General features: G+C 40.9%; 1 protein-coding gene across 7 annotated transcripts; it reads right to left on the bottom strand.

Moving 5' to 3' along the window:
- LOC118852285 (putative uncharacterized protein ENSP00000383309) lies at window positions 1-26843 on the bottom strand. Of its 7 annotated transcripts, none has more exons than XR_005010526.1 (7): window positions 26724-26825; window positions 25387-25513; window positions 23555-23668; window positions 18267-18469; window positions 17332-17360; window positions 15657-17224; window positions 1-367 (listed from the first exon to the last, which is right to left on the bottom strand). XR_005010526.1 is itself a non-coding variant. In XM_036761994.1 (6 exons), exons 2-6 carry the CDS (start codon window positions 25471-25473, stop codon window positions 15768-15770), a joined length of 1902 nt encoding a protein of 633 aa, XP_036617889.1. In that variant the 5' UTR covers window positions 25474-25513; window positions 26724-26825; the 3' UTR covers window positions 14840-15767. The 7 variants fall into 7 exon arrangements, 2 of the variants coding, with proteins under 2 accessions (XP_036617889.1, XP_036617888.1); XR_005010525.1 differs by having other exon boundaries at window positions 89-367; window positions 23543-23668; window positions 26724-26843; XR_005010524.1 differs by lacking the exon at window positions 1-367 and adding an exon at window positions 14839-15006 and having other exon boundaries at window positions 23543-23668.
- Window positions 26844-26984: the final 141 nt, after the last annotated feature.

Genomic DNA, 26984 nt, shown 5'->3' with positions numbered 1-26984 from the left:
TGACAAGTGATCTATTTATGCCTAAAGACCTCTAAAGAGAAAAATCCCATCACCTCTGGAGGGGTTCAATTCAATCTGTAGACAATTAAGTGTTAAGAAGTTTGCCCTTTACATCAAGACAAAACCTGGATCTCTGCAGCTTCCTCCCATTGTTCTCACTTCTGCCTTCCAGGCCAAGCCAAAACAAATCTAATCCCTCATCCATATGACAGGGTTTCATAGACTTGACAGCTATTGCTCCCCTCCTCCTCCTCCAAGTCTTCTCTTATCCAGGTTAAACACCTCCGGGTCTTTCTTCTGATTCTTTCACGACTTGGTTTCTGCCAGATGCTCTCTAGTTTAGCAATGTCCTTCCTAAATGTGGCATCTACAATGGAGAATAGTTGATTAGGTGTGATCTGACCAGAGTAGAGTACAAGAGTACAATTGTCTTTGACACATTGTCTCTCTTAATTCAGCCTTGCTCTAACTTTTTGGGCTGGTATTTCATACTCTGGCCTTATGTTAAACTTAACCTTGAATTTACAATCCATTATAGAACATCAGCCATGTGTCATTTAAAAAAGTTTGAGAGACATAATTTCTGGGTAATTTAATCATTTTATTAGTAAGGCCAACATGTTTATTAATAAAATGAAGGTCATCTGGCCATTTCTCTTAGGCCGAAGACCCCTTGTGGCAATGGGCTCATAGTTTATATGCCCTTCGAAGAGCATGTGTTCCTGAGAATATGAATATTACAATGAGAGGATAGGCTGTATTAAAATGAGAGCCTTAGGGTATGTGACTTGGATCACCCAAATCTTGGTCAAAGAGACTTATCAATTTCCGTGTTACTTGTCTGACAAAAGGGAGGATCCACATTTTCCCAGACCTGTCTGAGCAGACACAATAAGCAAACCCATTAGCCCGACTTTGAACTTCTCTTACTGTCTTTGATTAGATCTTGGCCTGAGTACCTCTTTAAGAGAGATTTTTCACACTGGTTGATTTCTGAATGAGGAAATAGAAAAGGGGGAAAACCTGGGTCCTAATACAATAATTAGTTATAAATACCCAAGAAAAATAGCTATTTCTCATGTAGGGAGAGTAGACACACAGAAAAGACACAATTAGTGAGACAAATATATGAACAAAGCATAAGGTCAAGGCATCCAGGCCCCACCAAGAAGAGGAAAATCAGGCTCCTAGTGCTCCTGGGCTGCTGTCCTTGTACTATTGCCCTTGCCCTTGGTCTCAGGGTCTCCATTGGCCACTGTCAGACAGTGTTTCCCTGCTATGCTCCTTTAGCCAGCCATTTTAGAAGAACCAGACACCCTTCCAAAGGGTTGGAGTCTTGACCTGGAGGCTTACCATCTCCTGAGCAAATTCACAGGACCATGTATAAAGCCCTTTTACAACAAATAGTCTTGTCACCCCAGCAAACCATTGTCCTCAGTCTTTATGTTTTAATTTTTTTCAATATTTTTGTTTCTTATACAGGTAGGTGACTTTGGTCAGTAACCTCAGCCTAGTTTTTGATGACTAACCAATATACTTCCTAAATTTGCATCTCAATTGGCCAGGCCTTAGACTGTTCTGGTATTCTGCGTCCTCCCAATTTTTACATATGAATTTCTCCCATTTGCTCATATGAGTGAACTCAGAGAAAAGTAAAGAAACACTGTACACACAGGAGATAAAATCATTCCCTGTGCTAAGTCCTCAGCAAATTCCTAGTGTTTCCATGAACACATGCTGCTTCTCAAGGTCTTTTTAACAAATTATTCTTTTTAAAAATATTCATTTATTTATTTTTAGTTTACCACATTCGGTTCCACAAGCTTTCAAGTTCCAAATTTTCTCCCCTTCCCTCCCCTCCGCCCTCCCCAAGACAGTATGCAATCTGATATAGGCTCTACATATACATTCACATTAAACATATTTTCACATTAGTCGTGTTGCAAAGAAGAATTATAATCAATGGAATGAATCATGAGAAAGAAGAAACAAAACAAAACATAACAAAAGAGAGAGCAAAGAGTATGCTTCGATCTGCACTCAGACTCCATAATTCTTTCTCTGGATACAGAGAGAATTTTCCCATGATGAGCCTTTTAGAGTTGTCTTAGAACCTTGAATTGCTGAGAAGAGCCAAATCTATCAAAGTTAGTCATCACACAGTGTGACTGCAACTGTGTACAGTGTTCTCCCGGTTCTGCTCCCCTCACTTAGTATCAGTTCATCTAAGTCAAAGTTTTTCTAAAGTCTGCCTGCTCCTCATTTCTTACAGCACAATAGTATTCCATTACATTCACATACCACAACTTGTTCAGCCATTCCCCAGTTGATAGACATTCCCTCAATTTCCAAAACTTTGACACCACAAAAAAAGTTGCTATAAATATTTTTGTACACGTGGGTTCTTCCCCCACTTGTATGATCTCTTTGGGATACCGCCCTACTGCAGGGCCAAAGGGTATGCGCATTTTCATAGCATTCTATACCTTTACCAACAGGCCAACCTAAGGGGATGGCTCTTCCCACATGAGGCCACTCCACAACACAATCTCTTAATACGTCTTGAGGATATTAGTAGTAACATCTTTTAGGAGATGTAAAGGGGAGTGTCCACACCTACAACATAATTATAATATAATACAATACAATTAAATATATTAATATAATATAAATAACGGAATATAATATGATATAATACAATGCAATGTAAGGTAATGCAATGTGATACAATGTGATACAATACGATACAATACAATACAATGCAATGCAGTATAGTATCGTATAGTGTAGTATAGTATAGTATAACACAGTGTAGTATAACACAGTATAGTATAATATAATATAGTATAGTATAGCATAATATAATAAATATAATATGATATTATATAATGTAATATAATATAATATGATATGATATAGTATAGTATAAGTATAATATAGCATGGTATAATATAATATTAGTATAATATAATACAATATAATATTAGTATAATATAGCATAGTATAGCATAGCACAGCATAATATAGTATAGTATAGTTTAATATAGAACAATATAATATAATATTAGTATAGCATAGTATAATATAATAATATAATATAATATTTGTATAGTATAGTATAACACAGTATAGTCTAATACAATATAGTATAGTATAATATAATAAAATAAATGTAATTAATATAACATAATAAATATGATATGATATAGTATAGTATAGTATGATACACTTTGGTATAATATAAGTATAATATAGCACAGTATAGCATAGCATAGCATAATATAGTATAGTATAACATAATGTAGTGTAGTATAGTATAGTTTAATATAGTATAATATAATATAATATTAGTATAATATAGCATAGTATAGCATAGCACAGCATAATATAGTATAGTATAGTTTAATATAGAACAATATAATATAATATTAGTATAGCATAGTATAATATAATATAGTATAGTATTATAATATAATATAACATAATATGATATAATGACATAACATTACACAACATGATATAATATAACAACCTAACACAACAAAACACGACATAGTGTAATGTGATGTAATGTGCCATGGCATGACATGACATGACATGACATGGCATGACATGATATAACATTGCATAATATAACATAACATAATATAACATAACATAATACAGCATAACATAACAACATAACACAACTAATATAGTATAACATAATATAATATAGCATAATGTAACATAATACAGTATATCATAACATAACATAGCATAATGTAACCTAACACAATATGGCATAATGTAACATAATATATTATAGCATAATTTAACATAATATATATAACATAACATAATATATTATAGCATAATATATTACACATAACATAATATATTATAATGTAGTGTATAATATGATACAATATAATATTCCTCTTTTTTCTGTTCCACTTTGTTATAGAAATGCTTATTTTATTTCTTAAGTTCAGAATTTTTAAAAAATTTCCAAAAGTCACTACCCTGTATCACCATCAATTTGATCAAGGAATTCCCATGATCAACCTCCCAAAGATGGTTCGGAGCTTTCTATAGTTGCTCTCATCCTTGCATTATTATCAAAGAGTATGCATTTGTATACTGTCTCTAGGAGACTAGGAGCTCCTTGAAGGAGAGCCTCTATTTCCTCTGTATGAACCCTGACCTCCCTCCCCTACCCTAGACCCTTCTCCCAGTGTCTAAGACTAGGGAGTCAGGACATGGGACCGGCAAATGCATTGCCTGACAGCTCTGGGAGACCTAAATGCGAACCTGCTTGGACACCTGACTGAAAGGTAAGGAAGTAATGAATTCTCATAATTATATGATCTGGATTTCTGGAAACCACAAGTGGATACTTAGGATGTCAAATTACAGTTGTTAGAGAGGGCAGAAGAGAGGATGAATTTAAGGTATAATAGATCTTTGACCCAGACAGACAAGACAGCTAAGGCAATGAAAAGGCACAGGGGATGCTTGGGGTTTTCTCAGTCTGAGACAGCCTGTGGAATCCTGGGGCACTCCCCCCTGCTCCCATCCTCTGGTGCTTAGCTCCTGAACTAGGGCCAAGTTTTGAAAATGCTTTCCCTTTTTCAACAAGGGCTACTCAAAAGGCCCTAAAAGAATCCCAATCTCAAAACCATGGGTTCCTTTCCCTTCTCTGCTTCCTCACCATTCTCCCAGAACTTGTATCCCTTGACAAACTGTCAGTTTACACAAAGAAATTAAGAGTAACAAGCAGCTATATGCTGGGAAATGTTTAAAAATGAGCTTTCCAGGAAAAAATACACCAGACACATTTTTAAGTTTAAGAATTATTAATATTTACTCCATCACTTTCTCACTTCTAGACAATCAACAAAACAATCATTCAAGCCCTAATTAGTAGTGTTTGAGTATTTGTCAGGTGCAAATGCTCACACTGAAAATTTAACAATTGGCTCCAAGCTGGCTTCAGCATACCACAAATTGTAAGAGATCTTGGCAGCCATCCAGTCCAAGCCTTACTGGAAAGGAACACTCACCAGGACATAACTAAAGGTATGACCCTAGAAGGATCATACATCTTTAGAATGATTTCAAGGATACCCCCCCTTCCCCATCCCCATCCCTCAACCCTTCCTACCACCCTCTCCCACCAACCCTACCCCATCTGCCTCCATTGAGACAATCCATCCCATGCTTCATTCACTTCCATTCAATAGCCACTTGTTGAAGGATCTCTTCATCTAGGCTCCTTGTTAGGTGCTGGGCTAGATACACAAAGATCACCTTCCTCAAGTAGCTTACCACCATCTAGGAGGGGAGTAGATTTTTATAAGAGCCACCAAGTGCAAAAAGGATTCGGGAGAGAGAGAGAGAGTACATTTCTTTGGGAAAATCTGAGGGGCTTCATGGGGAAGGCAGCCTCTGAGATGGCCTTTGAAGAATGGGTAGCATTTCATCAGACAGATGCCAGCGATGAGATAGGGAATGATTCCAGCACAGGCATGGAGGACAAGCTCAGAATGGATCAGGACAAATGCAGCATCAATGAAGTTCATGGGATTGGGGGTGTCAAAGACCTCTCAGCTGGGCATTTCTCCCAGAAAATTTGGCTTTAGAATCATAATAGAGTCAACAACTGCCAATTAACTATGTTAATGGAAGGAATGGAAAACAAGAGAAATGCTAGAAATCTTAGTGTATCTTTCACTTAGTTTATTTAGCTAATGTTTGTTAAGGGCCTACAGTATGAAAAGCACTGTGCTAGATGCTGAGAGATACAAAGTTTAGAAAGGACTCTGTTCCTGTCCTCATAGTGCTTACAGTCTGATAAGGGGACAGACATAAACACAAACTATAACTATAACATCTGTAAATATATTAAATATTAATTTTAATTAATTCAAATAATTAACAAATAATTAAATATATGATACATAAATAAACTATAGCTAGGGTTACATATATATATATATATATGAACATAAACACAAACTATAACCATAATTAAGTCACAGTTTTACAAGTACATTAAGTACTTTATTTTTTAAGTACTTAAGTACTTAAAGTATTTTAAGTATTTTATTCTTAAATTCTTTTAAGGTACAACAGAGGAGGCCAAAATAATTATAATAATAATAACTAACATTTACATAATGCCTACTATGTGCCAGGCACTATGACAAGTGCTTTACAATGATTATCTCATTTGATACTCACAACTCATTTGATACCCTGAGAGGTAGGTGTCATTATTATATCCATTTTACAGATGAAGACACTGAGGCAGACAAGGCTAAGTGACTTGCCTAACAGCTAGCAACTGTCTGAGGTCAAATTTGAACTCAAGTCTTCCTGATTCCAGGCCTGGCACTCTATCCACATATCTGAGGTTCAAGGAGGCACATAGCGGGAGATATATGGAAGTATGAGGGAAGGCTTTGTGGTTGTATTCTCCCACCTTTCTCATTCTCTGACTTTTTTCTGACCCCTACTGTCCTCTCCACAAACGCAAGTCTGCAGCTGGTCTGGAAGATGATAATGACCCCATAGGCTATTTGACAATTCACGTTATTAATCAATCACTCTAGATCAGCTGGCTTAATGAAGGAGGCTCTGATTTGGTGTGAAGAAGAGCCAAGTTTGATTCAAGCCTATTGGTGGTAACTACATAACTTTTGAAGCCAAAATGGGACCCCTAGGTAAGTCACCTGCCAAGGTGGTTGTGAGGGTGAATTCAGATACTGACTCTAAAATGGTTTGTAAAGAAAATAATACCTTAAAAAAAGAATAACTCAAATGACAAAAGAGCTCCAAAAAGTCAATGAGGAGAAGAATGCCTTGAAAGGCAAAAATTAGCCAAATGGAAGAGGAGGTCCAAAAGACCACTGAAGAAAATACTACCTTAAAAATTAGATTGGAGCAAGTGGAAGCTAGTGGCTTGATGAGAAATCAAGATATTATAAAACAGAACCAAAGGAATGGAAAAATGGAAGACAATGTGAAATATCTCATTGGAAAAACCACTGACCTGGAAAATAGATCCAGGAGAGATAATTTAAAAATTATTGGACCACCTGAAAGCCATGATCAAAAAAAGAGCCTAGATATCATCTTTCAAGAAATTATCAAGGAGAACTGCCCTGATATTCTAGAGCCAGAGGGTAAAATAGAAATTGAAAGAATGATCACCTCCTGAAAAAGGTCCAAAAAAGAAAACTCCTAGGATTATTGTAGCCAAATTCCAGAATTTCCAGGTCAAGGAGAAAATACTGTAGCAAGTAGCCAGAAAGAAACAATTTGAGTATTGTGGAAACATAATCAGGATACACAAGATCTAGCAGCTTCTGCATTAAGGGATGAAAGGGCTTGGAATATGATATTCCAGAGGTCAATGGAGCTAGGATTGAAACCAAGAATCACCTACCCAGCAAAACTGAGTATCATGCTCCAAGGCAAAATATGGATTTTCAATAAAATAGAGGACTTTCAAGCTTTCTCAATGAAAAGACCAGAGCTGAATAGAAAATTTGACTTTCAATCACAAGAATCAAGAGAAGCATGAAAAAGTAAACAAGAAAGAGAAATCATAAGGAACTTACCAAAGTTGAACTGTTTTGTTTATATTCCTATATGGAAAGATGATGTGTGTAATTCATGAGACCTCAGTATTAGGGTAGCTGAAGGGAATATACATACATACATATAAAGTGGCAAAAAAGCCAGTTCATTGGAAGGGAAGAAAGGGAAAGGTGAGGGGGAATGAGTGAATCTTGCTCTCAACGGATTTGACTTGAGGAGGGAATAACATACACATTCAATTGGGTATCTTACCCTACAGGAAAGAAGGAGGAAGAAGATAAAAAGGGGGGATGATAGAAGGGAGGGCAGATGGGGGAGGAGGTAATCAAAAGCAAACAGTTTCGAAAAGGGATGGGGTCAAGGGAGAAAATTGAATAAAGGGGTACTAGATAGGAGGGAACAAAATATAGTTAGTCTTTCTCAACATGAGTGCTGTGGAAGGGTTGTACATAATGATACATGTGTGACCTATATTGAATTGCTTGCCTTCTTAGGGAGGGTAGGTGAGGAGGGAAGAGGGGAGAGAATTTGGAACTCAAAGTTTAAAAGAAAATGTTCAAAAAAAAAGTTGTTTTTGCATGCAACTGGGAAATAAGATATGCAGGCAATAGGGCATAGAAATCTATCTCTGACTTGCTCAGGGTCACATAGCCAGCAAGTGTCTGAGGTCAGATTTGAACTCAGGAAGATGAGTCTTCCTGACTCCAGGCCCAGAACTAGGTGCTGAGGATTAAAAAGATCTAAGTGAGACAGTCCCTATACTCAATGAGTTTGTATTTAACTGGGTCCATGTCACATGATAAATAACACAGATATGAGACGATAATTTGAGCTGGTAAGAGAGTAGTCAAATTTGGGGGGGTGGGATGGAGAATAGGGAAAGCTTCCCAGATGATGCCTGAGCTGAGTCTTCAAGGGAACCCTATGGCTACCATCTCCAAAATCCCTCTGGATACTTCCCTTCTTTCTCCCTCCCCCACCCAATATCCTCACTCCCTATTCCCCCACTCACATTATCAACCCTTCGATTTTTAATAGTATTATTAGGATGTTTACGTTCGGTCCTTCTGGGAAGAATGGAGATGGACAGTAGAGGTCCCTCTAATCCCTCCTCTAGTGACTTTATGCTCCTCTTCTCTGAGCTCTCCTTCCTTGCTCCCAGATTCCTTTTCCTCCTTCTTCCCCCTGCCTCCACCAGTCTGGATCATCATCCACCTAAAATAACATTCCCACTTGGCACAGAAACTAAGAACCATCAGGACCTGAAACCACCAAGTAGAGAAGGCATTTGTTCATTCCTGCCTCTGAACCCTCACCTAGGTCATTCATTCCCTCCTTACCTCAGAGCTTCCCACTCCCCACTACCCAGGCCAGACTAGCCTTCTTGCTCTACTTTTCTTCCTTTCCTTCAAAATTTGGCTCCAAACTCACCTCCTCCAGGAAGACTTCCATGACTTATAGTTTCCCAGTTTCCTCCATCTGCACAATAGTCTTCTAAATTTGTCCTTAGGCTTTGTTACCTGGTCCTTGCTGACTTCACTAGAATACTTTAAAGTTTATGTGGCTTGCTCTCTTCTTGCCAGAAGAGCCCATGTTCTGACATGTCCCACCCAGCTGAGAACCCACTCAATATGGGCCTAGTGATAGACTACATGTGTGTTGTCCAAAGGCCGGCCTTGCTATGGTCAGAAATACTGATTACCAGGTTGGCTGCAGGCTGATTAATAATAATTATTATTATTTTAATAATATCTAGCATTTCTATAGTACTTTAAAGTTTGCAAAGTGCTTTATAAATATTATCTCATTTGATCCTTGCCACAACCCTGCAAGGTAGGCACTATCATTATCTCCATCTTACAGATAAGAAAACTCAAACAAACAGTCACTCAGCTAGTATCTGAGAGTAATTTGAACTAAGCTCTTCCTGACTTCTGGGTCCACGTTCTATCTGCTGCACCAGCTAACTCAACTATGGCAACTCTTGAAGACTCATCTACTAAGGGTAGAGGGATTGATATCTGCATTGGTAAGAGATGAAATCACACATCTTCAAGGATTAAAGTCTTTGGTCCTCCGTAAATCCAGCTGTTGCTCTCCCCAGTTTGGTTGAAAGGTCTGGGATCAAGGACCAGAAACTTTTCCTCCTACTCCTAAATCCCTCTCAAGAGTCCAATACACCAAAATCTCCCATGAATTCAGCTTGTTCTCTCATTATACCCCTTCCAGTACTGACATCTAACAGAAATTGAAAGTTCTAAGCAGAAGTGGGCTGGTAAACACTTAACAACCAGCTCCCTAATGTCCCAATTTTACTACTTTGCCTTGTTCTGTGCCCTGGTTCTATAGCCGGTCTTCCACATCGGACCAGGAACCGTCCTGTGGGCAGAGTCTAAATCTCCCCACTATGAATGTTCCCTTCTCTCTCTTCCTATCACACCTTTCATCCCTGCCCTCCCTTCACCAATCACTCTCCAAAGAAAGCAGTCCTCTCACCTAAGTCCAAGAAAGGCAAAATTATTGAGTGTCTTGATCAGTTCCTGTGCCTCTGTTCCCACCCTTTGAATCTGAAGTCCATCTTCTGGTACACAAATATTATGATGAAGGGAATCCTGTTTGGGAGGGGGAAGGGAGAAAGAGAGAACAAACCCCTCCAGGTGTCTCCAGCCCATCCATTGGGCCAAAGCTGATCCCCTCAGACAGAAGTCAGAAGGAGTTCCAACACCATTCCAAGGCTGCCTGGCTGAGAATGAAGATGTGCTTTGTCCCTATCCACTACCTTTGTTGCAGGGGAGCCAGAGTCAGGCCCTGGGTAACCTGCCACTCCTTCTAACACCAACCCCAGAACAGTTGTCTAGAGCAGGTGAAATCCTACAGCAACCAGGGTCTGGCTCATCAGGTCCGGTCGAGGAGACAGGAGCAGCAATCTGAAAGGACACCCAAGAGACTGGAGCAGGGCGTTCGGGCATCTGCTTTTATCTCTTCAGAAAAGCTTGGCATGGAACATTTGGAGCAATCCAGGGACATGCACATTGCAGGAACTTGCCTCCCCTCGCCCACCCTCCTGTATAAATAACCCCTATCAGAGGAAAGGCAAGAGGGGGCTTGCCAGTCATGGATGCCAGGAAAATCACCTGGCCATTTTCCCAATTCAGCTCAGCAAACATTTATTAGTCCCCTACTATGTGCAAGGCTCTCTTAGAGGGACTGGGGAGTACCAAGATGCTGATCAAATGTCCTGGCCTCTCTTTGGTATGTGTTGGGGTAGGGGTGGGGGGAGGTTTGCTGTACAAGACATTTGCAGCCGGCTGGGGTGGAGATCAGAGAAGGCTCCATGTAGGAGGGGGGCACCTTAGTAGGCTTCAAATGATGAGAACACTCTGAAAGGGGAAGGAAGTGCATTCCAGTCATGGGGGGCCTGCACCAACAGGATTAGGGCCAGCCCAAGTTGGTTGATGGTGATTGTTAACAGTAATTTTGATGTCACTTTAAGGTTTACAAAGTATGATAATAATGTTGATGACGATGACGATATTTATGATGATAATAGTTAGCACTCATATACAGGACAGTTACTATGCGCCAGGCACTGCACTAAGCACTTTATAATTATTATCTTGTTTAATCCTCACAACAACCATGGTGGGGGGGGGGGGAGGAGATAGACTTTTTTTAGATGAAGAAACTGAGGCAAAAAGAGATTAAGTGACTTATCTTGGGTCACACAAGGGATGCACCAGTCACACAACTATTAAGTTGTCTGAGGCCTGATTTAAAGTTGGATCTTCCTGACTCTAGGTCCCCGCTCTATCCACTGCACCACCTAGCTATCCCTATACTTATGCCTATGAGAAGACTGAGGTTTCAAGAAAAAGGAACTTGCCCCAGAAATTAACAGGCAGAATCCAGACACTAATCCAGGTCTTCACTCCAAATCCATTGATTGCTCCACTAACCCTTAATATTCCTTGCCAATTTCTAACATGTCTTCCCACTAAGAAGTCTTTCCTTAGTTCTACAATTTCCTTTTTCTAGCTATTTATTACTGATGCTCTCTGCCCACAGTGGAGCTGGATCAAAGTCATTTTTAGTCAATTCAATTAAACCAGACAATTCTATATTAGGCACCTACAGGGAACGGTGCTGGGTACTGAGGTTACTACAAAAGTTTCAATGGCACAGGGTCCCAACTGGCATGGAGAATAAGCCTTTCAAAATGAAGAGCCATGAATCAGCTTCCTTCTCCAGGCACCAGCTTTCTCAACCCTCCCAGTTTTCTTCCTCGGGGCTCCTTTTTCTACCTCTTGCTTCCCTGGCTTTCCCTGGACTCCCTCCAAGCTTCCGGACCCTCCCTACTCTCTCTCTCTCTCTCTCTCTCTCTCTCTCTCCCCCCCCCCTCTCTCTCTCTCTCTCTCTCTCTCTCTCTCTCTCTCTCTCTCTCTCTCTCTCTCCCTCCAGAGATTCCCATCCCCAGGACTTGGTCTTTAGCCAAACTTTAGCCTGCCTGTTCCTGCCTAGAGACCCTCATCAAAGCTAGGACTGGAAAAAGCATCAGTGGAAAGATCCATCAGTGCCCCAGCCTGCACGTTCACTCCTCAGGGATAAATTCATTTTGTGAGTCATCTGCTGGCACCTGTTTTCACAAGTACTTTTTTGAGGGAACAATTGTGCCTCACACTGAAGGAATCTCAGAGCAGCTGAGCTGCAAAGAAGAGGCTCTTTCTGTGATGGGAGTGGAGGAACAAGGAGTAGGTTGTTGAACCCAGTGACTTCTACTCATCCCTGCCATCATCATCATCTGGTCTAGTTCTGATGTTTTGGATATCTGGGCTGTATGGCATGGATTGAGTCATTTAAACACTTTGGAGATTCCAGCTTCAGTCATCCGTAAAATGGAGATTATAGTATATGCCTCACAGGGCTGTTGATATATCAATCCGAGTTATCATGCACAGAGAATTGTAGAGGCATATACTTCTTGCTTTCTGGGGTTCTACAATCTAATAAGAAATCATGTTTACATAGCACCTTAGAATTGCAAAGCATTATTTATACTACAAAACATACATGTGTCATCTGATCTTCACAAAAATCATGTGGTATTTTCAGGACAAGCGTGGTTCTTGTGTTCATTAATAAGGAAACTAAGTCCCATAAAGGTCAGGTGACTTAACCAAGGAGTCGACCTACCTCTACCACTCATTGTTTGGGGCAACAAGGGACCTTCGCTTCCCCAACCCAACTTGAAAACCGATCACCACAAGGTAGCACAGGGTGAAGGCTGGAGTTTGTCACTCCTCCAGTCCCCACCAGGAATAAGATGCCCACCAGCAACTGGATACCGGCCCCTGTGCATCTCTCAGACCCTTGCATCCACTGCTCTCTTAAAGAGCCCTGCCATATCTCCCCAGGGTGCTTTGGAGGTTAGTATTTGCCCTGCTACTGCCCCTGCCTAAGCATAACCCAGCCTTTCCATCTGCCATGAACTGCATGTGAACATGAACCCTCCTAAATGGGTCGTCTCCCCCAATTATAATGTGAGCTCTTTGAGAGCAGGGATTGCCTCCATCCTCTATCCATATCTCCTTACTAAATGCTTGAAAAAATGTTTCTCCATTCCATTCCCAGGTCACCAGTGAAAGATTCTCTGACTTCAAATCCACTTCTCTCTCCACTGTACTATGCTAGTTCCCAGGAAGGTTCTTGGGGTTCCAGGATTAACAATTGAAAGAGATCCTTGACGGTATCTAGCCCAATGCACTCATCTTACAGATGAGGAAACTAAAACTAAAACTAAGTGACTTTCCCAAGGTCACACAGCTAGTAAGGATAGCCAGGATTCCTGTAGTAGATGGAAAGGCCAGGTCATACTTAGGCAGGGACAGTAGCAAGGCAGATAACTAAAGTCCAAAGCACCCTGGGGAGCCATGGCAGAGCAAGAATGAGAGACAGAACAAATATGTTAGCAACCCCAACCCACCCACCTCACCACAAAGAATTGGAAGAGGACATCTTCCACTACATTAGGAAGATATTCTTTGGAGAATTTATGGGAAAAACATGAACAGGAACTACACAGGCCCAGAAGGCATAGAGGTCCCGAACAGCATCTATACCTAGCATCTTTCAAAGCTCAGGTCATGTATCCCTTCTTGTATAAGGGCTTTCCTGATCCATCTCCAGCTTTTCAGCCCCCCCTCTCCAGCTGAAATTATTCTGTATTTCTTTTGCACGTGTTCATTTTACTTATTTGCATACTCATTGTTTCTTTCCGGTAGACGGTGAGCTCCTCAAAGTTGGGGCCTGCTTTGTTTCTCTCTTTGCATCTCCAGCACCTACCCCAGTGCCCAAGATGTAGTAATTACATGACAAAAGCTTGTTGAGTGCCCAAGTATCATATAATTTATTACTAAAAAGTTTTCAATAGATCAATCAATATTTATTTATTAAGTATCTTCCATGTGACAGGTAACACATTAAGCTGCTGACCACACAAAGACAAATAAGATAGGATCTCTGCTCTCAAGGATCATACGTTCTGGGGGGATGAGATAGATGACATGGAAGAGCAAAGACTCTTCTTCCCATCTGCATTCGAACCCTGGATCCTTGGTTTCTCTCTCACCTTCTTTTTTCTAAGAAGTGCCTACTCGCTACCCCTTATCCACTCACCACTCTCTTGTATCCAAGCATTCTCCTTCATCGCACCCAGTGCCCCCTCATACTTACTCAGTAAATGGGAGAGAGCTTTCTTGCACCTAGTCAGCATGGTTTATTCCCCATGATAAACAACCACAAATGATTTTCCCCAAGGGAGACTGTTGGGACAGGGATAGGACGTGACTATCCATTGTGTGCAGAGAGAACCTCATGGTCCTCCTGGCTTCTGAGAGCATACCATCCATGCTTCAGCTTTTTGCTAAACCTGCCTCAGCTTGCATCTGCCCATTCTTCCCCACCTCCCCCCCCCTTCACCTTCATTGCTGCTCACGTGGCTGTAAAATGCAGAGAAGAAACAAGAACCAAAGTCTCCCTTTACGCATTTCCAAACGGTCAAATTTCCATGATCAAATGGCCCCATGGTCTCTTCCATGGATTTCCCAGGGCCACAAAAAGGCTACGTCCCCTCCCTTTCTGATTGGCTTTCAGGATCAGTGGCAGCAGAATCAATGTGGGAGGAGGTGAGGGAGCTAGTGCCATGTGGTGGGATGTCTCTGATATCATCCCAGAGCCAAAAGGGGAGGGTTTGTTAATCATTAAAAGTTTTTATTTATTTGGTGATCAATCTTTTGCTTTTTTCTTTCTTTTTTAAATTATCCATGACTTTTCTCCTTTAATTGATAACTGTGATGAATAGTTCAACCCCGGTATAGACAAGCCCTTTTTATTCTTGGGGGAGGGCAGTGAAAGAATGTGGAGCTGAGGGAAAGACAAAGAGAAACAGCTTCTTAAAAGATACTTCTTTTGTAGTTCCAAGGCTGATATTTCTGATAATGCCATAGCCAGATGAGGCAGTGTTCTGAGAAATGGGCTACATGAAAAAACTGAAGGAACTGGTAATGTCCGGGTCAAAGAAAACGTTGAGGGGGGAAATGAACAACAAGCAGTCTTCAAGTAAAGGGAGAGAGAAAGAAAGAGGAGAGGAGAGGAGAGGAGAAGAGAGGAGAGGAGAGGAGAGAGGAGAGAGGAGAGAGAGGGGAGGGGAGGGGAGAGAAATTGTGATTGAAATATTGAGAGACTGAGGGAGAGAGGTGCGTGTGTGTGTGTGTGTGTGTGTGTGTGTGTGAGAGAGAGAGAGAGAGAGAGAGAGAGAGAGAGAGAGAGAGAGGGAGATCCTGTGTCTACTCCTTAAAAAGAAGATTTTGCACTAGAAGGGGAGGAGTTGAGGCTAGTTAGGAAGCTGAACATCTTAGCAACAAGGATTCTGAGGCCAGGGCACTAAGGAGTCTTCTCTGAGAAGAACTAAGAAAAGGGGAGCTGACTCTTGGAGAATGATGGGAGTCATGCTATCCTCTGTGGTGACAGGACAAGAGATAAAGTGATTTGGTGAATATAGAGGAGATTCTTACCTGACTTCAGTTGAAATGACCAAACAACTGTCAAAAGGAAAGGATCTGATGAAAGTCACAAAGAATGACTTTTTTTTTAACAGAGACGAGGGATTTATGCTTTGTCCTCTCTTATTTTGAATGTGTCTTTTGTACCCTCGGGCCCATGGTACTATTCTGGTTAGGCTTGGCCGTAGTGTTGACCTCCAAGGAGCTGCCACTAAGTTTGGTACCTGAGTCACTCCCATTGACTTTGACTTCAGATTTGCCCCTCAAAGAGCTGTCCTGACTTTTGACTCCTGGAAGGCTTCCACCTCCTTTGACTCTAGCAGGGTTCTTGTTCATTTTGACTCCTGAGGGAATCTCAGTGATTTTGACTCCTGAGGGGCTCCCATTAACCTTAAACTTTGAGGGCCTCTCTCTGAGTTTGGGTCCTGAGGAATTTTCATTTCTTTTGACTCTTGAGACTCTCTCTCTGTGTTTGACTCCTGGAGGGCACTCGCTTTGTCTGCCTTTCAAGGGATTCCCGCTCTCTCTGACTCTTGGGACATTCTCTCTTGGTTTGACTCTGATGGGGCTTCCGCCAGCTTTGACCACCATAGGACTCCCAATTTTTGTGACTCCCAAGGGACTCTCACTTCTTTTGATTCCTGAGAGACCTCCATTTTGTTTGGCTTCTAGAGGGTTCCCACCATGTTTAGCCCTTGAAGGGTTCCCACCAGTCTTGACTACTGCAGAGTTCCCAAAATGTTTGACCCCTGGTGGATTCTTGCTGGATTTGACTCCTGAGGGGCCCTTACTGCTCTTGACTCCCAAGTCACTGCCACTCCTTTTGACTTCCAACGCTTTCTCACTGATTTTGTTTCTTGAAGGAACCCTACTGATTTTGACTCTTGAGGGGCCATCACTTTGTTTACCTTCAGAGGAGCTCCTATTGATTTTGGTTCTCAAAGGGTTCTCATTGTATCTGCCTCCTGGGGGGCCATTCTTGTTTTTGAGACCTGAGTCACTCTTATTAATTTTGACACCCGGAGGGTTCCTGCTGATTTTGATTCCCAAGTTGCGTTTTGTTGAATTACCCCTGGTGCTTTTAACTGCTAGGGGACTCTGAAGGCGTTCAGCTTCTAGGGAACTCTTACTGCTTTTAACTCCTGAGTTTTTTCCCTTGATTTTCACTCCAAAGAGACTCTTGTTCTCACTGACTCTAGCTTCTGAGTCACTCTCACTGCTTTTGACTCTGAAAGAGCTTTCACTAATTTCATATTCTGAGTCATTCTCACTAGTTTCGACTTTTGAAGAGCTATTGCTGATTCTGGTCTCGGAGTCATCGTCACTCAGTTCACTGATCACGAGGATGTCATCAGCCCTTGATTCTGATTGCTCTTGTGAAGTAGACAGACTCTCCCCCTGGCCTTTCTCTGCTCCTCCTATCTCAAAGTCGCTCATGTTTATCTCCAAGGCATCCATATCCTTAACTACATTTTCACTGTTAGAGCTAGCATTGACATTTGTTATTTCTGGAGAGGTCTCAGATCCAACACCGGCCTCCAACTCTAATGCTGCTAAGGCCTCAGCATAGGGATTTGCATCTGGAAAGGAAGCACGGGTGGGAAATGAGCAGTGATCCTGGTGGGATCCTCTCCCTCTTCTCCTTCCCCTTGCATGTCCCAGCGTATGGGGCAGACATAATACTTACAGATGTTGATTGGGGGAATGTTGACCATCCTAGTGGGAAAACCAGAGGGAGGATTAGTTTTGCCATTCCCAGAAAAGCAGCCCCTGATCCAAGAAAAAAATCAGGCAGCAGATACCTAATGGAAAGGGAGTAGTAATTCCCATGGAAATTGGGCAATGAGCCTAATGGACATTTTCCTAAAATGAAAGACTGCCAGAGTTGTAAGGGACCTTTGAGATCATCTTAACCTTTTTTTTTTTTGCATTATTGTTTCCACACCCTTTGGCTGGCTGGTGAAGCCTTCAGACCCCTTCTCAGAATGATGCTTTTAAATACGTGAAGTAAAATGCAGAGAATTACTAAGGAAATCAATTTTATGAAATACACTTATCAAAAATATATTTTTAAAAGTTCCTGGACCCCACATAAAGGAGTCTTGACCTAGTCCACTCCCTTCACTTCCTAAATGAGGAAGCTAAGGCCCAGGGAAACACGATGACTTACTGAAAGGTTATACTACAAATGGGGTCTCTTGCCTTCCACTCCAGTGATCCAGTTTGCATTCAAGGTTTTGAGTCATAGCTATTAGCTGTGTGACACTGGAAGAGACTGACAACTCTTTAGGCCTCAGTGTTTTAATCTATAAATAAAGGGGATGGAATAGACAATGTCTAGGTTCTCTCTTGGCTCTGAGAATATAGAAAATCTAACAATGGATTGATTTGCCAGTGTAACAAAAAATGGAGTGGAGTAAGGGTGGAGGCTCAAGATAGTGTTTTTTTTTCCCCAAGCCAAGAGCAATGAATGAATAAAGGAGCAATGGTCATATGTAAGCCTGCTGCCTTATTTTAGTTTGATTTTGTTTTTAAGCACTCTTCTCTGATTTCCTTTAAGAACTTTCTTTTGGGAAATCGATGAGAAAGTGAGTGAGTAGGGTCAAATGTTGGGGTCCCCACCTGAGCAGCTCACTTTCTGTCTTCTTCTGGTAGGGGGTCTTTATATCGTTACTCATCACCCGGAAATTCTTCAGGTGCCGGGCAGTGTCTTCTTTAGCCTTTTCCAAGTCATTTTCCAACTCAGACAGTTTGCTCCAAGTGACCTTCAGAGATATCCTCTCAAGTCGTTTGGTGGTGTCAATGGAGTCCTGGAGTTCCCAACACTAGAGACAGAGCCAAGATTGAGAGAGAAATTGGAGGGACTGAGAGGGAGAGAAATCTCCCAGAGGCCAATGTGCCTTGGGCTTAGGGGCTGCCCCGACCCCATATCCAATTAAGGTATCAGCTTTCTCCTCCCCTCCTTCCCCATGCATTTTTTAAAATTTCTTTTATTTTTAATATAATGAATATAATATGATAATGAAATAAGTATTTCCTTAACATAATAAAAAGATGATTACACATGAAACTGGAAATCTGTAATGTACAACTTGATATTCCTTTTAAATATATAATAAAGTTATCATGTAAATTTCTTTTTTTTTCTTTTTTTCCCTTCTTTTCTTCCCTCATCCCACCCTAGAGATGACTACCATTAAACGCAAATAGGTGTATATGTAAAATTACTCTATACATACTTCTATTTGTCAGTTCTTTCTCTGGATACAGATAGCATCTTTTTTCATATATCCTTCATTGTAGATTTGGTTATTTATAATAGTCAAAATGATGTATTTGCTCAAAGTCGTTCTTAAAACAATATTGCTGTTACTGTATACAATGTTGTCTTGGTTCTACTCATCTCACTTTTCATTATTTCATGCAAGTCTTTCCATGTTTTTCTAAGATCATGAACTCATTATTTCTTATTGCACAGTAGTATTGCATCACAATCTTTATACCAAAACTTGTTCAGCCATTCCCCAGTTGTTTTTGTGCTAGACCCATAGCAATCATGACTGGTCATGGCCAATGGCAGCTTTTCCACCATGTTTCCTCTTCCCCCCAACCTTACTAATCCAGTCCCACACTCCCCTGTTCCAGAAAACCTCCCTTGCCTAAATTCCCTCTCTCTACTTCCCTAGACTCTACCTAACTGTTCCTAGTTTTGTCTGTTTCTTTGTCTGTGGACTTCTATAATCTTTTGCTGCCCTCCTTTTTTTCATTTTTACATCCTTTTCTCTCACTGTTCACTCTAGCCAAACTGACCTACACATTGTCTCCTGCACACACTCCCCCAAAACCTGCATCATCCCACCTCTATGCTTTTGCTTACACCCTGTTCTCTGATCCTGTAATATCCTCCCTTTTCTTCATCAGTTGACTCCTTTTTCATTTGCTAAAACCCATATCAAAAGCTCGATGTCTTCTCTATTAACTGCTGATGAGAGCAGAGACCACTTATCTTAACTTTGCACCATTCTCAGTCCTACACACAGTAGGTATGTTGAATTGAATGTACACAATTCACTTGCAAGTCAGCACATCACCCTCCTGGAGTTGTTGGTCCTCTTTGAGAAAGAACAGTGAACAACAATGATGGTGAACTGAATGGAATGGAGTTGTATCTTAGGGATGTACGCACATCCTGCCTCCTCCCTTAAAGTAAGGTAAACAAATTGGAAGGCCAATCTACCCACTCAGAAACGAGGTAGGGGCTGAGCAAAAACTTTATTCTCCAAAAGAACAGGGATAGACATATGACATTCGTTGTATGACACCTCAGTGTCCCTACTGGCCTTGGGGTCCAGCTTCTAGTCTTCTTCTCACAAGCTCCAGTGATATGAGAAGCAAACTGTTTATCCTTCCAAGCTCTACCCAACTTCCTTCTCTAGGTATCCTTCTCCATTTGCACTTTCTAGAGATCTGCAGGAACAGTCATTTAATGAAGATGGAGACATCTCCTTTGTTCCCTGGCCTCAAACTCTGCTTTAGACTCCCCTCCTCCAGGAGGTCTTCCTTGATAAAGCTCCTGATCTCCTTTCGCTGAAAACTTTAGTTGAGAATCCATTAAACTATGACTTCCACATTTCATTTCTCAGGGTGTGGTTTGTTGGTTTCTATGACCTTTCTATGAACATAAGGAGACATCTACTTCTTAGACTTTTGTATCTGTAAGTACAACACTTCCTCTGGGGAATGGGAATGGGTTGATAATACTTGCTAGAAAATATATACATTATACACAAAATATACACATTACAGGAAATATTAGTAATAAAGACTCCTCCCTCCCATGTTGTCCTTAATCTTACTCTAGTCTTAAAATACTGCCATTATCCACTGCCTTTCCTCCTAGTCACATACTGCTGAATGAAGTTGGGGGAAATTATGAAATTGCGCTGACTGGGTCCACTACAAATTCATGTAATATATTCCCCACTGGGCCCTCACCACAGCAAGGCAATTCTTTTGCACCTCCCTAATTGATTCACTCTCAAATGCACCACAGAAGATTTACTGAGCCTTTTTGTCCCACCTCAAATCTCTGCCTCCACTACCCTCTCAACTGAGAACCTTGCTTTATATTGGGAAAAATTGAGGCCACTTCTTGAAGGCTCCTTTTTCTTCCTCCTCCTCTTCTTCATCTCATAGAACTCAGGGGCCTTCCCCCATTATTTGGCAGCCAGGTCACACAGTGGATATAGCCTTGGCCTTGGAGTCAAGAAGACCTGGATTCAAATCCTGCCTCCAAAACTTACTAGCTATGTGATCCTGGGTAAGTCACTTGCCCATCTCAGTGCCTTAGTTTCCTCTTCTATAAAATGGGTGTAGTAAGGACTAAATGAAATAACATATGTAAAGCTATGTGACAGTTAGATGACCCAATGGACTTGGGTTCAGGAAGATCTATAGTTCAAACCCTGCCTTAGATATTTGATAGCTATGTGACCCTCAACAAGTCACTTAACCTTTTTCAACCTCAGTTTCCTCTTTCTCCTTCTCTCATCTCCCTCTTACATCCTTTCTTAGTATGTAAAATGGGAATAGCACCTACCTCCCAGGAGCTATTTTATTATCATCATTTTAGAGTTGAGAAAACTGAGGCAAACAATAACTCCCAGAGTTATTATGAGGATAAATTGAGAGAATATTTGTAAAGTGTTTCACAGAAGTACTTATATATAAAGTACTTATAAATGCTAGCTACTGTTACTGCTACTATTAAAATTATTAAATATTAAATATTTTAAAATATTATTTGATTTATTTAATATATTAAATATTAAAATTAAAACATTATATGAATGGCAATTATTCTTATTATTCATATCTCCACCCCTTACTCATGCGAAAGAAGCCTTTCCTGCCAAAGTAAATCTTTCTACATACATGAATAATCCCATTCTATCTCATCTTCTCCAATAGATTGTCCCTCTATCCTCCTCTCTCTCACTTATCTTCAATCTCTCCCTGTCTACTGGCTGCTTCCCTACTACCTACAAACATACCCAGGGCTCCCCAATCCTCTACAAATCCTCAGTTGATCCATCTATCCCTGATAGCTAACATCTTAGATCTCTGCTCACTTTCATGAATAGTCTTTGAGAAGAACATCTACAATTGATGTGTTCACTTCCTGTCTTCTTACTCTTTTTCCTAACTCTCTGAACTATGGTTTCCAACTTCATCATTCAATTGAAATTTCTCTCTCCCAAGTGATGATCTAATTATTGCCCAATCCAATGGTCTTTTTTCAGTCCTCATGTTTCTTGACCTTTCTGAAGCCTTTGACCGAGTTGATCACACTTTTCTTGATATACTTTTCCTGATATTCTCTTCTTGATACTCTTTTTGGAATGCTGCTCTTTTCTAGCTGACTCTTTAGCCTCTTGCTTAATCTTCATCGAGGTCTTACCCAATAACCCTTGGGGTCTTCCCCAAAGACTCTGCCATTGGTCCTCTTCTCTTTTCCTTCTATACAATACACTCATTTATCTCTATGATTCTCAGATCTATCGATACAGCCCTGACCTTTCTCCTGACCTCCAGTCTTTCATCTCTAACTGCCCATTGGACATCTTGAACTAGAGGTCCCATAGAGACCTCAAACTCAACATATCTAAAACTGAGCACATTGTCTTTCCCCTCAAGTCCCACTCTCTTCTGAACTTTCCTATTACTATTGATAGCACCACCAACTTCCCAGTCACCCAGGCTCAAAAGTGAGGTATCATCTTTAACTAATTCACTCTCAACCCCCTCCATATCCAGTCTGTTGCAATTCTACCTTTACAATATCTCTTGTGCCCACCTTCTTCTCTCTTCTGACATTGCCACCACCCTGCTACAGTAGGTCCTCTTCAACTCATGCTTGGGTTATAGCCTACAATAGCCTGCTGAATGATGCCAGAGTTCAGAGAGTTAAGAAGAGAGTGATAAAGGATGGTAGATGTCCTTCTCAAAGACTGTTCATGAAAATCAGGAGAGATCTAGGATGATAGCTATCAAAGATGTATGGATCAAGTGAGGATTTTTTGAGGATGGGGGAGAGGAAGAGATTGAAGATAATTAAGAAAGTAAAGATGACAGAAAGGACAATCTACTGTAGAAGAAGGGATAGAATGAGATTTATTTGTGCATATAAAGGGATTTACTTTGGCAAATTGATTTAACCTGTCTCAAGTCTCTCCCCATTGCAGTCCCACCCCACTCAATTTTTGAATTGATCTTTGTAAATTTCCACCAGTTATTATCCTGGAATACATCCCCATCCCCCACCAAAAGAAGAAGCATCTCTAACACACGTTAGAGATGAGACTTCTCCCCTACGGTTGAAACCTGTCCCTCTAAAATGTTTACTCATTTCTACTAGTTCTAGATCTGTCAATTATTGAATGTAAAAACTAGAAAGGGCTTTAGAAAAGATATAATATGATCTCTTTCTTTTAAAGAGGAGGAAATTAGGCACAGGGAATTGAAATGATTTGCCCAATCACACTCCTAGTAAGGAGAACTAAAGACAATTGTGACTCAGTGGAATGAATGAGATCTGAATTTGGAGTCAGAAAACCTTGATTACAATTCTGTTCCTGCTGATAACCAGCCACATGCCCTTGAGTAAAGTCATTTCATCGTCATCAGCAGCAGCAGCAGCAGCAGCATTTATATAATTCCTACTATGTACCAGGCAGTGTACTAAGTGCTTTACAATTATTATCTAATTTATTCATCACAACAACCCTGGCAAATGGGTGCTATTATTATCATCACTTTACAATTGAGGAAACTGAGCCAGTCAGCCTGGCATGTAAGTAAGTGTTTACTGAAGGAACAAATGAGCATCAGCTTCTTACCCGGGATTTTACCTGCTCGATTTCATTCCACTGCTTCTTGATTGCTTTGTTAAGTTTAGAGATCTTCTCTTTTGTTTTGTTCACATGATCCAAACGTCTTGTGGCTGATACCTGTAGTGCCAGCAACTAAGTGGAAACAATGGGACAGACGTGTCATTTACATGAAACCATAATAGGAGTACCTTTCTTTAGCTAAGTGAGGGAATGCCTAGGAGTCCTCACTGTTGGGTAGAACTTTGGGGAAAAGGTTGCCTGGGGATATTATTAAGCCAGAAGAGGAATGGAGCTCCCTGACTGGCTACCACTAGCCCTCTCTTCCCTAAAACAATAATAAAAGCAGCTGTTATCATAGATGACACATACTGTACTTTAAGGTTGACACCGCATATTTTGTGTGTTTGAGTTTTATCGGTCCAATGATAAGCTAACACAAGTTAATGCTATTAGCTCTATTTTACAGATGAAGAAACTGATGCTCATAGATAAGCTCAATGATTTACCCTTATTTACAGATTTCATAAATGTCAGAACTGAGTTTTGAACCCAAGGTCTTCTGACCATTATACCACAGAAACTGTATAGCACCCTGGACAAGTGCCCAATCAAGCCAGTGGGATTGACCCATCCTACATCAGGACTTTTCTGCATTGGAAAGGTCAATATTCTCTTTGAGACAGAATCTAAGATCTGAAGAAGTGAGATGGAAAACCTGCTTGAACCAGTCTTGACTTTAGCCAGGCCCTAGGTTCAACTTTCTTTCCTACTTGTTGACTTCTGTATGGGCTTTCATAGCCACTCTAGGACAGGAAGAATCTAGCAGAATATAAGGTCATTGAAGGCAGGAATTGTTTCCCATTTTTGTCTTTCTAGCACTTTATAGGGTGTTTTGAACATGGTAAATTCTTGATTAATATTTATTGAATTGCTAGGCAATCTAGGGGCTGAGTCTGTCTCATGTACCCAAACTCCTCTATTTTTCCTTATCTTCCCCTACACCTCCTTTCCACCTCCTCACCTTGTTCCTTAATCCCACCCTACTTTTTCATAAAGCAAAGAACATAAAGATATATAATTGATACTCCTAGTGCTTCCCCCAGGCTAGAAACTCAAGGAAACCGATATAAAAGGGGTTGCAGAATGTCTCCTCCTAAAATGGTAAAAGAGGTCATTCTTTGCCCCACCTTGCCCCACTCCCAGAACATGCTTTATTTTTCCCTTTTACCAAAACTCCATGACTTTCCTCACTATGATCCCTAGAATGGGGATCTACTATATCTACTGCTCTACTACTCTAGATCTTCTAGAACCTAGAATCTCCTTCCTCTCCTACTTCCCTACTTATCCTTTCAAACCTGACTCAGATGCCATCTCTTCTATGAAATTTCCATGGGTATCCCCAGGCGAAAAACAACCTGCCTCTTCGGACCCTGTCTAGCATCTTATTTTATTGCTTTTTAATTCACTTAGTATATAATATTGTGCATGACTGTATTGAACAATATGACCTCTGAGCTCCCTTCAAATGCTGAGATTTTGAGATTCTACATTGTAAAGACAAGGACATTCTACCATCTTATTTGTACCCTCTCTAGTCTCTGTATGCAGTAGGCACTAAATAAATGTTTCCTGCGATGTATTGATTTTGGTTTACAACCCAAATGCTATTTCTTTTCAGAATGAAATCACAGCCACTGACCAATTTCTATTCATCTCACCACCTAACATCTTTTAGATTTTGGGTGCACAACTCCAGGACTGATTTTCCTGAAGGTGGTCTAGGTCAATGAGGGTAAACTCAAAGAGCTTCTCTATCTTTGACAGCAGCAGCTGAGCTTTTGGGTCACCTGGGCCTCAGTGTCTAATGGAATCTCGATCTTTGCCGGCTGGTTGCTGTCCTCCATCTTGTTTTCTTCCTCGGATGTCATTCCCATCTTTCCACGTCTAGTCTATGTAGCTTCTTGGGACCTGCTCCTGTCCATAATAAACAAGATGATTTGGGTATGAAAAACCTGGGTGCATAAGCTGGCCAGCTCCTCCTTTGAGATAGCCAGGAGATTCGGTCCGTGGAGCCCAAGAAATAGGCAGACCTTCCTCAGAAAGCATGATCCAAGTGCCTGACACCTAGAATTTCTACAGCACTTGAAGGTTTGCAAAGCACTTTACATATGCTAATTCTGCTGATTCTCTCAAGGTCAGGAAGACTTGGGAAATTGGTGCTATTATCATGCCCGTTTTAATAGATGAGATGATTGAGGCCTAAAGAGGTTAAGTGACTTGCCCAGAGTCACACAGCTAGTGTCTCAGGCTGGATTGGAACTCACATCTTCCTGACTCCCAGTCCAGCATTCTACCCACTGTACCACCTAGCTGCCAATGTCTTAAAATCTTTAAAGTACTCTAGAGCCAGTACTTCCTCCCACTCCCTCAACAATTCTGGGAGGGAGACAGTGTAGAAATTATCCTCCTCCCCTGGACAGATGATGAAACTGTCTCTGAGAAATTAAGTAACTTCCCCAAGATCACCTATTGAGTAACAGCACCAGGGCTAGAATCCAGACCTGCTCTCTCCAAGTTCAATGATTTTCTCTGCCACAATCCACACTATAATACCTTAGTTTGGTACCATGCTTTCATACTGTGGAGTCAGGAAGACCTGAGTTTAAGACCTGCTTCAGACACGCACTAGTTGTTTTACCCTAGGCAAGGCACTTAACCTGAGTCTGCCTCTGGTTCTTTATCTGTACAATGCGGATAATAACAGTACCAAATTTACAAGCAGTTATAAAAATCAAGTGACACAAGTGCAATTATCACTATTATTATTAGAATTCTTTCCTAAGCGCTTCACATCCATTGTCTCCTTTGATCTTTGGCAAACTTTAAGCGCTAACCGAGTATTATTATTATGATCGTGCTTTTCAAAGCGCTTTGCATACATTATTTCAATTTGCTCCTCATAGCAAGTTTTTGTGGCAGGCACTTCTGGAGATACTTAGCCTCACTTTATAGATGAGTGAACCAAAGTGACTTATCCCAGGTCCCCAATGGCAAGACAGTGGCAGAGTTGAGGCTACATCCCACTGCGGCAAATTTTCAATCTGGTGGCTCTCTTCACCATCCCATATGCTCTTCCCAGGCCACTGTTAAAAAAAGATCAACAACAAAACAACAAACTCTTTACCTGGGCCTTGCTGACAGACTTTCAGGCAAAGTCATGTAGGTATAGAATGAGGGCATGGATAATCTATAGAGCACCCCACTGCCTCTGAGTATTAACTATTCTGAAATCCTATCACGCTGTGCTACCATAGAAACCAACCTCAGCCCACACACAAAGCACCATCCTTACCACCTCATAGAGGGCCCTCAGGGTCTTGATCTCATTGGCTAGTGTCCCAATCTAACTTCAGCTATCTACTCCCTGAGGGATAGGACCAGAATG

This window comes from Trichosurus vulpecula, chromosome 5 (assembly GCF_011100635.1).
Source record: "Trichosurus vulpecula isolate mTriVul1 chromosome 5, mTriVul1.pri, whole genome shotgun sequence".
NCBI classification, from domain to species: Eukaryota; Metazoa; Chordata; class Mammalia; order Diprotodontia; family Phalangeridae; genus Trichosurus; species Trichosurus vulpecula.
This window is presented reverse-complemented; position numbering and strand designations above follow the sequence as displayed.